The following is an 11,115-nucleotide window of genomic DNA, read 5'->3' as shown; positions in this document are numbered from 1 at the left end:
ATATATGTCTAGTTTTTTGCTGATACTCTTTCAATTAAGGGTCAAATTCTTTCTAATACAACTGTTTTTACCTTATATAACTTTTGAAGCTCATTAGACGAAGAAAGGACGGCTAAAGTTCGGGATAAAAAGCCGATGAGAGATCACTCGTTGAAATTTTCAGCCATGACACACAAGATACGCACTTAATTAGTGTGAATTAAAAATTATTCGAGATTGATTTTTTTTATCACATGTATATACCTTCGTAGCGAAACGAGCAGCGTCACTGGCATAATCCAGCAATGCTGATCGGTTAACATTGTCCGGTCGAAGGAGACTAGCAACATCACTTTGATCTGTGAGGATCACTCCGCGTTCGATAAGCGATTGCTTTTTCGCGGTCATGACGAAATAGTGTGTGTCGTCTTTGTAATAGACGATGTTCTCAAGGTCGATTGCCGTAGCCGCTTGCATATCTCGGAAGAACTTCTGATTGAAGATAAACGTTACCCCACTAATTTCCGGTACTTTATTCTCTTCTTGCGTTTGCCGATTAATGAAGTTTGCCGTAATCCCGATGGCCAATTTGCCACGGAACTCGTTTCGCGCGAAGCCCTTAATCGTGTTTCGCTTGCCATCGGCGCAAATGAGAAAGTCGAACTCATAGTGTGATGCTTCATGATCATGAGGCGTTAACCGGGCTCTCCACCCGGTTTTGACTCCATCCTCCTCGCACGGCTCAATAAGATCCTCAAATGTGACACTCTCATGAATTTCCACACCTAGTAAGAGGCACACCTGAAGGAACAGAATATTACGAAAAAGTAGGCGTTTGTCTATACAGTAACCTCTTGAAAAATATGATCAGTAAAAGTTTAGGTGAGGCCCAACGCCCGTACACTTGCACATTTACACTTCTCGTTATAACTAATTAATGAGAACTATGGCGAGTGCCCACTTTGATAAACATATACACCCGCTATGGTTATACCAGGCAAAGTGCTAATTACATAGGCACATGTAAATGGCAAAGCTTACCCACAGTAACTAAATTAGAATGCCAAGTAAACTGAGATCTTGATAAGAAACAGGTTCCGTGTATATATAGCAAAGCTACAAGGCCATTTAGACGCTTCGAGTTTTTCAGGTCTGTCCTAAAATTTGACAGCTACATGGTGTGCGTTTGTTGCAGACTTGTGCTTACCTTGAGGAGGATAAGCTGGAGCTGTCGAATTGAAATGTGATCAATACTGCCTGCACAAAATTTCCCAAAGAATTTTTTTGCTCCGAGCATACGAAGGTCCTGAATAACGAATGGCCACAGGTGGAGCACATTATTACGGGAGAATCGGTCTCGTTTTTCGACCAGCACAACCTGTGAGACCGCAAAACAATGATAACAGCAAAATGTCACACTAATGCTACCATGATGTTCTTTTTTTTATGGCAGAGATTACAGGCTCATTCTTTTACTTCAGAAAACGTCATAAATCAACGCTTGCTTCATTTACGTGCGAATAGAAGAGGTAAGATGTTTATTACCTCTTCTATTCGCACGTAATTGTTCATGTATACGAATTTTGACATCCGTCTTCTGAGCGCATGACCGTTTCATGGGTAACTTCACCACGACCCATCAACCCCAACCAAAAAATTGACCGGACCAACAGGAATCAGTGCGTTATGAAAGGCGGGACTATTGGACGGCATCAAATGTTTTTAGCTATATTGGTTTTGCCAGTGTTCGCGATACGCAAATGAATATGAGTATTTCGGCGTTACGCATACACAGGCAACAAGACGAGTAATTACTTTCAGCGGCTTATTTTTGATAAATGTCGAATTAAAGCAACGTATTATATTCTTATAACGAAATACTGGTAAATCGTTCATTCTCATTATGAGCGATTTCATCTATTTGAACTAGAAATAAATGACGATAAGTTACGTAACTTCTTACGAAACGATTTTTTTTCAAGTTAAACGGCTAACTTATTCACATGGACTCATTGTTTTAGTTATAGTCGGTTTTATAAAATAAGAACCCTTAGTAACAAATGGTCAAAACAGTATCAACGATACTAATGATGCCCCTGTGCAGAAAAGTGTCCAATACTATAGCATTTACGGAAAACAATTATATTTAAACTCACTATTTTCAGACATGAGTTCGTAAAAATCAATGTTTTAATCGTTTGTCTTCATGTGGGTAGACGCGGAGCGGATCCGCATGTAAACGAAACCATAATCAATGAGTTTGATGATCCGATTGCGACTCACAAAGCCGTCTGTATCCGGTCTGATTAAGTCGGGTCTGCTATGTTGTCCTAGCACTGCAGATCTGTCGATAGACGCTGCTACTGACGAGGTGTTAGTAATTATTTGTCCAATTGACAACGGTTTCTCAATCGCTTACTAAAGCGGCCAGTGCGTCTGTTTAACAAGTGTAACTTGTACTATCTAAAACAGTAGCGCGGATGTTTATATAGTGACGTAAGAAAATATTGACATACTTAAATCTTTTTTTGAATACTCGAATAGCCAAAAGGAAAATAAACAATTTTCATCTTTCAGCTAGCAAGAGAGCTGTTTAATAGGGTCACGTCAATAAGAATTTCGATGATGGCATAGTTTTTTTTTGGGTAAATCATAGCTGGGAAAGATCAACATAGCTAAAGCTATTCGAAGGGTTATTTCGTACCGTTGTCTACTAATTCGGAACACAGATGTTTAAATCGTTGCTGCCTAGATTCGAAACTCAACTCTCATTTCATTTTCAATAATCATACTTCATGTTGCTGTTTGCTCGTCTATCTTCTAATCATTCATCTTCGCCATTGTGTCAGTGCTTACATAATGCGAAACCATTAGAAATGCTACTATTGTAACTGCACCTATACAAGGAGCGCTAGTAAATGCCGAGTCGCCCGTTACTGCAGCGCTTGATAAAAGGTTAAGACGATATAAAAAGAAACAAGTCAAATTTTTGTCGCTCGATCGCTTCGTGTCCCGGCTGCGATAACTGCTGCGGTCCGTCTGTCTTTCCCGGTTGGCCAGGAAATTCACTATGGTCGCCGCGAGGATAATTAGTGTGTTAATTATCTTCGAACCTTGAAACAAAACGAAAATTTCGCTGAAATGACGGTGAGTACAGTGGCGACCACTGTGATATTATGCAGAAATAGTGAACTTGCCCAATCATTACTGAGTCGAAATCACGGACGCTCATGGCTTCATCGGCTCATCAACCGTTCGCTATGGTGCTCACAAGTGGCGACTCGAAAATCATTTTATAACACCGTTCCCATTATTTGCCAATAAACAGAGCAAAAGTGTGCGTCCACCCAGCGCGCGCTGCTGACGCTATCTCGAAACAACACTATCCAGCGCCTAAACGCCAGGCTCGTCCAATTTCGATCGTTTTGATCCAGTCTGACTAGCAACCAAAAACAGTGACCCTGACTAAATAAAGCACCTATCGGTTTCAGTTAAATAGACTCAATTATTACTCAGACCATTTCGCTGACATAATAACAGCAGCTGACGGCCATAACAGCAGCTGCCATTTCTGTTGTTTTAGCGGCGGTAGCAATATTAGAAAGCCAAAGGTAACGATTGCAGGCACTTTTCATTCTGGGGTGACTACGGCAGTGTTCAGTTCAAACGGTCACACCGATAGATTAAAATACAATAACATAACGAAAGTCGTGATTCCAGACACGCCACTGTTGCACAGCAGTGCAGGACTGCTGATATTGAATCGACTAAATTCAACCAGTGAAAATAAGGTGCAGTTGTTAGAGGGGCTCTCTTAGGTAGGGGCTTATTATTACTATGTAAATCTAAAATTATATTATATAAGCCGCAACCAGCGACGTGAATTAGTGAAAAAAAAAGTCTCTTCTCTGAAGGTTTTGTTTCTAATGAGTTTATTGGAATTTTTTGGTTTCTGTTGACCTAAGCTATTTCTTCCTTTTTTTTTCTTCACTTTATTTAGTCTCAATCAACATATATGTGACGAGGGTGTGAAACTGTTACGAGCAGTTAGTTGATTAGTTCGTATATATTTTATGTAAGCTATCTCTGCTGCTTCGAAAAGAACGTACTTAAGCGTTACGTAGATTAAAGTTACCTTGGCGCCGAGCAACTGAGCTTCGATGGCCGATCGAAGGCCGACAGGTCCAGCCCCGATGATCAACACTCTCGTGTTTTCGCAGCTTCGCCCCTAAAAGTCGAGCGAGAGAAATATTAATAATCTGTATTTCAGCAAATGATAGCACTGAGTAGGTGAACTAAGTAAAAAAAATTCAGACCGTTGTGTAAAATTCCGGCATAGCTTTGGAACTGCCATTTGCTGCCGACAGGAAGCACAAAAGAAAAATTTCTTCTACCTTGCTATATTCCTTTTGGCTCGCCCTTTTATCGAGCTTGTTCCAAAGTCCCTGGGCTTTCCATGACCTAAGTTTGTTCTTCAACTTTGGATAGAACTGGTTTAATGGGGCTGGTGTTAGCTGCAGGATGTCGCAGATCTGAAATACAAAAATTGCAAAAAGGAGAGATGTTCATCGCGAATCGGTTCACCCTCTATATAGCACTATTGTATGTACTGTAGCAAGTACTATGTATGTGCCTATATTTTATGATTCGATAAACTGATTTTGGCCTTCTCGCTTTGAATGGGTTTAATAAAAAAAAAAAAATATAAACGAAATGCTTGTAGTATCTTGGGATAGTAAGTCAGTTGAGTTTTAATTCAGATAACAGAGTACTCTCCTTGATTTTTATTTACAAAATCGCAGATTTTATTCATGGCGGTTAAACACTTCTTAATTTCGCCCTGTACGTTTCTGTTCCCACACGGAATACGTTATATCTATATGAATGGATAGCATTCAATTACTTATTCGTCATTAATACTAAAATGGGCGACCTTGAAAGGTTATCATCAGGGCGTCAGGACATAGAGAATTGTTGCGGTGACTTTATTCGCCACTTTAGACAACGATATTAGCGCATGCAGCTCAAACCCGCTAAAATCATCGGGTCAATCTATGTTATACGCCCTAAAGGCGCCGACTTGTTTTACGTACGGTGCTAACATTAGGCTAAAAACTATTTTGCCTAGCTATATCTAATCCTGTGAATGCCGTCTCACCTGACGATAACAGGTCAACACCTGCTTGAAGGTGCCAGCTGAGGTGAACGCCTCGAACCGGTCGGCAGCTAAGGCACTTTCAGGCGACGCGAGCCCGCGAGGCCCAGGGCCCCCCACAGGACTCGTCTGTCTTTGACCCACTGACATAATGTAATATCACGGCACCTGTGGGCGCAATACGCCCGGCGCCCTGATGGCGCCCAAATCAACGCGTTGTTAGACGCATCCCTAACGCCTGAACGGCTCCTAGCAGGTTAAATGAGCTACTGGTGTCAGCGCACAGTAAGTCCAGGATACTTAACGCTCTAAGTTGAATGGAGATCACCGACAGACTTCAGTGATTTCGTTACACCTGAAAGCATTGTTAAACATAGAAAATATTTTTAGTAATGATAATTGATTAGCATATAAAGCATTCCAGTTATGCACGGAGTGGAGTAGAATCCGAATAAAAAGGGCGATTCCTTGTCATCGAAGTTAGTGAGGCCGCTGCTGGATCAAAGTAATTTCTGTACCGATTTGACGATTACAAAGATATATCGCCGTTTACGTACGTTTCTATTGAACTCTGGAATACAAACTCATCTTCATTCAATTGTTTACTCTCTGTGAAACGCCAAACGACTTTTTCTTTCAGTGTAAGCTCCATCAGGTGTAGTTATTAAGCTAAATCGGGCAAATTCATGTCTGTCTGTCTTTTTGTTTGTTGCTTCGAGTACTTTTAATAGGTAGGCACCGTAAACACTGACGTCTGAAAGATAGACTTCAACGTAGACCTTTTCTAGACTTTTTTGGAATCGCAGCACAGTGTTTCGCACTGATCACTACACCTACTCAGAAATCTCAGACTGAGGTGTTCTAAGACCAGAACACCCATCTCTGATGGTTTGTGGACACCCGTTTTTGCCGGTGTTGTCATAATAAAGTTAACTGATCAATTTCAGAATTGGCCTGCTATTTGGTTGATTTATTTTTTTTACATCTCATGTTAGGGTAATCATATGATGATATCAAGGTGACGTCATTCGCAAGAGACGATTACCTCAAGGGTCTTTTTAGATTACTATCCGCAAAAACCCTGCAGGGTCGAACCATAGCCATTACTATTATTATTATGTGTGCCTAGTGTGTTGTGCTGCCGATAAACAAACAAATACACAAGTACCAAAAAAGTAATGCGCGCGAAAAAAAAACTATCCGCTTAGTTTTTTGCCGTCTACTTATTTTTAAACTGTTTAGTGACGACATCATTTTAAACGAATGAAATATACAATAATAGTGATAATAAAATCCCTTGCTGACATAGTCTTCATTGACGTTGACAAATAGTTCGTTCTATCACCACAAGCAGTTCGAAATATGCAGATACAGACACACTAGCATACTGAGAAAAACCGTCGACCACAATGGCAATTACTCGGTCAGTGACGCATCCTAGTGTAGCATTATTATCTACTATTTGCATTATCGCTTGTGACATTTGTCTGCTTAACAGTTGTCCCTTTTTGACCCTAGTTCGTTTCAAATCTTCTAGAGGGCGGTTAAGCCGCGTGTGACCATTGAAGACGGGCCATTGCCTTCGATGTGTCCCTATTCAATGCATTTATTGTCGCGCAAATGTAACTCCGCAATACTGAGTACTTTTCAGGCTGGATGGGCTGTGTAGAAAAGTCAATCACATGACTGCAGGCTTCCTTTAGTTTTGGGACACAACCGCATCAATGTAGATGATAACGAGATTCTAGTGATGGCTCTAAAAACAGATGATTTCTTGAAAATTAGCATTTCAAGCGAATCACATAAGCGTATGCGAAAAAGAAGCTAAGCTTCCACCTTGAAACGTTGCAAAATCACAGGGACAGAAAACATATGCCACTCGCAATTACCTCACGTTAACCTATAGCTGGTTAAGATGCCCGCCATATTTAATTTGCATAACGGCGTATGGCAAATGCGCGAATCGGATTCAAAAGATTCGCGCGAGTTTCTGCCATGGTGAACATACTGACAATATAAAAATTAGGTTTTTAATTTTACCTTCCGCCTGTAATAAGCACAATAGATGTGAGGGTACCAGTCTCTAAAGGCATCGATTTCCCTAAAACATTCAATTATCGAAAGAGTGTCATTCTCTTCGTGTCACATAAATACAGAATTCAAATAATAACAGGCATATCATTGTAGGTACATTCATTCACTTAATATAGAACTACTATTTCTTCACACTATGAACTATGTTCAACAACTAATCCTCGTTTACGTTTGCCTCCATAAGCAATTTAAAAATAATTTACGGTATCTATCAACACCCACATCTCGTTCGTAGCAACAACTTCATCACCACTTAAGTTATTCTTGGTGTCATATCGTTTCGAGGAAAACTTCTACCGTTCAGTATCCGCTCAATAAAAATGCGTTTGGAGGAGGAGGGAAGATCATTTAAAACAGAAGACAGAGCTTTTTTTTTGTGGGTTTTTCTACTTGAATATCTGTATATTTGTGTACGATGGTTAGTGCGCACGCGCGAATTGTCTCATTACACTATTCTTGCTGTCGGAGTCGTTTCCACTGTTACTACGATATGACGGCAGCTATACGACTACTGTTATGACTGTGGCGCCCACGGCCGTATCGAGTGATATTACCATTGTATCCGAAGAATTCTCCTGTTAATACTAGCCCCGCAGACTGGCGGTTATTACTGTTGCTTCAAGAAGTTCAGCGCAACAATTAAAGAGTCGACCTGCGCGCCATGTGCATTGTTTACTTCAGGGGTGTCGACAGGAACAAAAAACACGCTGAGTTGCGCTTCGTGCGGTTTTACCCGATGTTCAAAACCCAGACACATTTGATAGCGAGTTCAGGTGTCTCACGGCGCTAATACTCACTGGCCGCAGAGTTACGCAAAGCGCGATATAATTGATCGTCGTACATAGTTCAGCATCTGCTTCTGTTGTGACAGCTCGCACTACGACGCGATGGAACAGCACAGCAGCATATCATTGTGGTAACGGGCTCCAAAGAGACTCGCAGTTGTCCGCTTTTCGAAGTGCAGCACTGATGTTCTTTGACTAGCAATAGCGCGATTGGTTGTGTTATGGTGAATCTGTCCTTCCTGTATCGTAAAATGGTGCTACTGTACACGTTAGATGATTAATGTCAACTTCTACTGCAACTTCCCGAACCAGCACTTACGATATGACTGCTGGTAATGCTTGGCATCATAACGTACTCATATAATAATACTGTTCGTTTTCCGATTAGAATAAATATGACGTTCTGTTCTCAGCTACAGTTATATGTTGAAATTAGAAAATAGAAAAACGCGACTACAGCCTACGGCAATTGCTTGCGCCACACCCACATGTTACTAGAATGGCTAGTCTTCTTATTTGCTTAAATGATGAACATTCGTATTAAGCAGCAATGCACGTTGGCGGATTCAAACCAGCGATGCTTACATCGAATTTTGTGTCTGGGCGTCGTCCCTCAACTGGTTGAGCCCTTGCCTTGCTGACAATAGTTCGTATTATAGATACAGGGGCATGCGTCACGGTGGCGAGTCATTAACGCCGCTGATTACCTGAATAACAACGTGAACAATGAACTTTCGAATGGCGGCAGCAGCACATTCCGCTAAAACAGCGGTTTTGTTGCTCGTCTTATTACTGCTACTGTTTGTTTTTATTTTTTTTCTTTTTTCACTGATAAGACACATTAGAAGTCTCGTCGGACCATTTGCGAACTCTGCGAAGTATAGGGATGTCGGTGGCTGTTGCCTGCACAGCTGAACTTGGCTTGGCTGACAACAACATAATAAGGAGTATTGTTACGAAACAACTCGTGCGCAAAATGCAAACTGCCGGGAACTACGGCTTATTGACTGCAAAGAAATACAGAAATTTAACAGGAAGCTGAGTGGACTAAATTTGAGACTCGATCAATCTAGAATGAAATGCTTTAGGCAGCATGGCATCTGAAAATGTGTTCAAGCGAATTACTTCGTAGTTGTTCCCGCTCGTTGACTTGAGAATAGGTAGGTAAACGTAAGGTATCCTACGGCCATGCTGCTTTCTAAAAGATGTTTGTACGTGCTCTACGTGAAACATGAAACGCAATAATGAACTACTGTATTTCTACAAAAGTGAATACATATCGTTCCATGGTGTTATAATAATTTTCTATCATGGATGCACGTAATATTAGAATAAGGTGCTTTACATGGATCAAGTGTGAAGAAGTCCAGTAAAAGATGTTGTCCATTTGGTCTTTTGAGAGCCTTTTTGGTACTACAATGACGACTTATATTGCTTATTATGCTATTATCTGAGTTGTTCGATGATTCGCTTCGGCGGTAGCTGAACAGTCCAATGCGAAAAAAATTGCTGCTCAATAGAACAAACCTCTGCGTCATTTCTACCATTTCTCCAATATGGGACGAAAGCATCCACAACCATGCAGCGGTGGAAGGGGAAGAGACACGTGAAAAGTCGCAAACTAAAGATAAATGGATGACAAAGAGAGAGAAATAATAATACAGGGGAAGAAATCTTTGTCGTGCGGGCAAACATCATCTCGGCCGCCAAATGCCCAGGTGCAAACTATCGTCTGCAGGCAGACGCTCCAAATTGGTCCAAGTATATTCGGCACGAGATGATGTCTCAAAAGTGCCACATCGAAGCAAATTAGATAGCAGTTGTAGCTGATGATACGTATAGCTGATGATAGTTACAATAACTACCATAACGTTTACTATTAAACCAACTACAGTGCAGTCAGTGTAGTTGATTTAATGCTACAAGCACTTCTGTTATTGTTAGTGGTACACTTAAGCAGCACTGACGCAACGTAGTTGATGAAGATGACGTTAGTGCTGTTGATGTAAACGATCAAAACCAAACTGGCAAACGCGGCGTCGGCAACAGCTGCACGTAAATCAGGAAAACGCGACGCACAACGACGGAAAGCAAAAGCAAGAACTAAAACGTGCAGTCAATGCAACGCAAAGAGTCGATGATGGCGAAGAACAGGAGCGAGGGGATATGAGACTGGAAACGGGAATGAAGCATAAGTAAAAAAAAAAAAGTCCATTTTGGTCCGTTACAACAACAAACTGTTGTAGGAGCAGAAAGCTAGAACAGGTAAGCCAGAACGTTTACGCCGTTCGGTCCTATAACAATATGTTAGCTGCAGTGATAATAATAGCAGCACCTGCCACAGCTAGCAGTACCGCTTCATCTAATTCGTTTTGCCGCTGCTGGTGGGGCTGACAACGGTAGTAGCAGCCGTAGTGCGTAGAAGAAATTCGCTTCGAATCAGTGTTCAGGCTTGACACAGACAACAAGAGTAACAACGGCACCAGCATCGGTATCTGCGGCGGCGACAGCGGCAAAAGAGCAGACGTTGCAAGTGCATTCACAGCGCCACATGATAGCGACATGAACAGCTGCAACGGTAACGGCGCCAGCGCAACGCTACATGCGCGGTATAACGTTACGCAAAGCAAAACGATCGGACGCAGAACGCGGCTGCGCTTACTAACGCGGCAGGTCACTACCGGAACCGCCAACATCTGCGGTGTCGCATCATCGGTTCTTTACCGCTAGCACTGGCTTGTGCTAGTGCCGCAATGGTTATTGTCGCCCTCAACAGTCAACGACATCGATAGGTACCCGGCCCACCGACTATCGGATTGACACGTTATTTCTTCGACTCAACAGCGGACGTATCAAACAAAGCAGAAAGAACATGAAGCCGATATAAGTTGTTGCGGGTGGCAAGTCGCAAAACAGCACGACGACCGTTATCCGAGCTAGCGAACTATGTACCATTTAGACAGAGCCAGACCCGCCACGATCATCATCGCCAACAGCAACAAATCACACTGGAATCGCGGTGTAGCTAGTCAGTTAGTTAGTCAGTCGACGTCACTCATGCAAAAGGGGCAAAGAAAGGGTTGATCGCCACTCAGGAAAAGC

General features: G+C 41.9%; 1 protein-coding gene across 6 annotated transcripts in view; it reads right to left on the bottom strand.

The window, feature by feature from the left end:
• Positions 1 to 11,115, bottom strand: part of Mical (Molecule interacting with CasL) — a 59,708-nt gene that overhangs the window by 28,086 nt on the left and 20,507 nt on the right. For 4 of the 6 annotated variants that reach the window (XM_022840954.2, XM_022840960.2, XM_022840956.2 and 1 more), the window contains exons 2-6: positions 5,138 to 5,489; positions 4,374 to 4,511; positions 4,115 to 4,207; positions 1,187 to 1,357; positions 244 to 780 (exon numbers count right to left, since the gene is read on the bottom strand). In XM_022840954.2, the coding sequence (XP_022696689.1) occupies positions 244 to 780; positions 1,187 to 1,357; positions 4,115 to 4,207; positions 4,374 to 4,511; positions 5,138 to 5,284 (1,086 nt within the window). In that variant the 5' untranslated portion in view covers positions 5,285 to 5,489. The other 2 variants (XM_022840957.2, XM_022840958.2) reach the window with 2 other exon arrangements.

Source organism: Varroa jacobsoni, unplaced genomic scaffold (genome assembly GCF_002532875.2).
Source record: "Varroa jacobsoni isolate VJ856 unplaced genomic scaffold, vjacob_1.0 scaffold_899, whole genome shotgun sequence".
Taxonomy (NCBI): Eukaryota; Metazoa; Arthropoda; class Arachnida; order Mesostigmata; family Varroidae; genus Varroa; species Varroa jacobsoni.
This window is presented reverse-complemented; position numbering and strand designations above follow the sequence as displayed.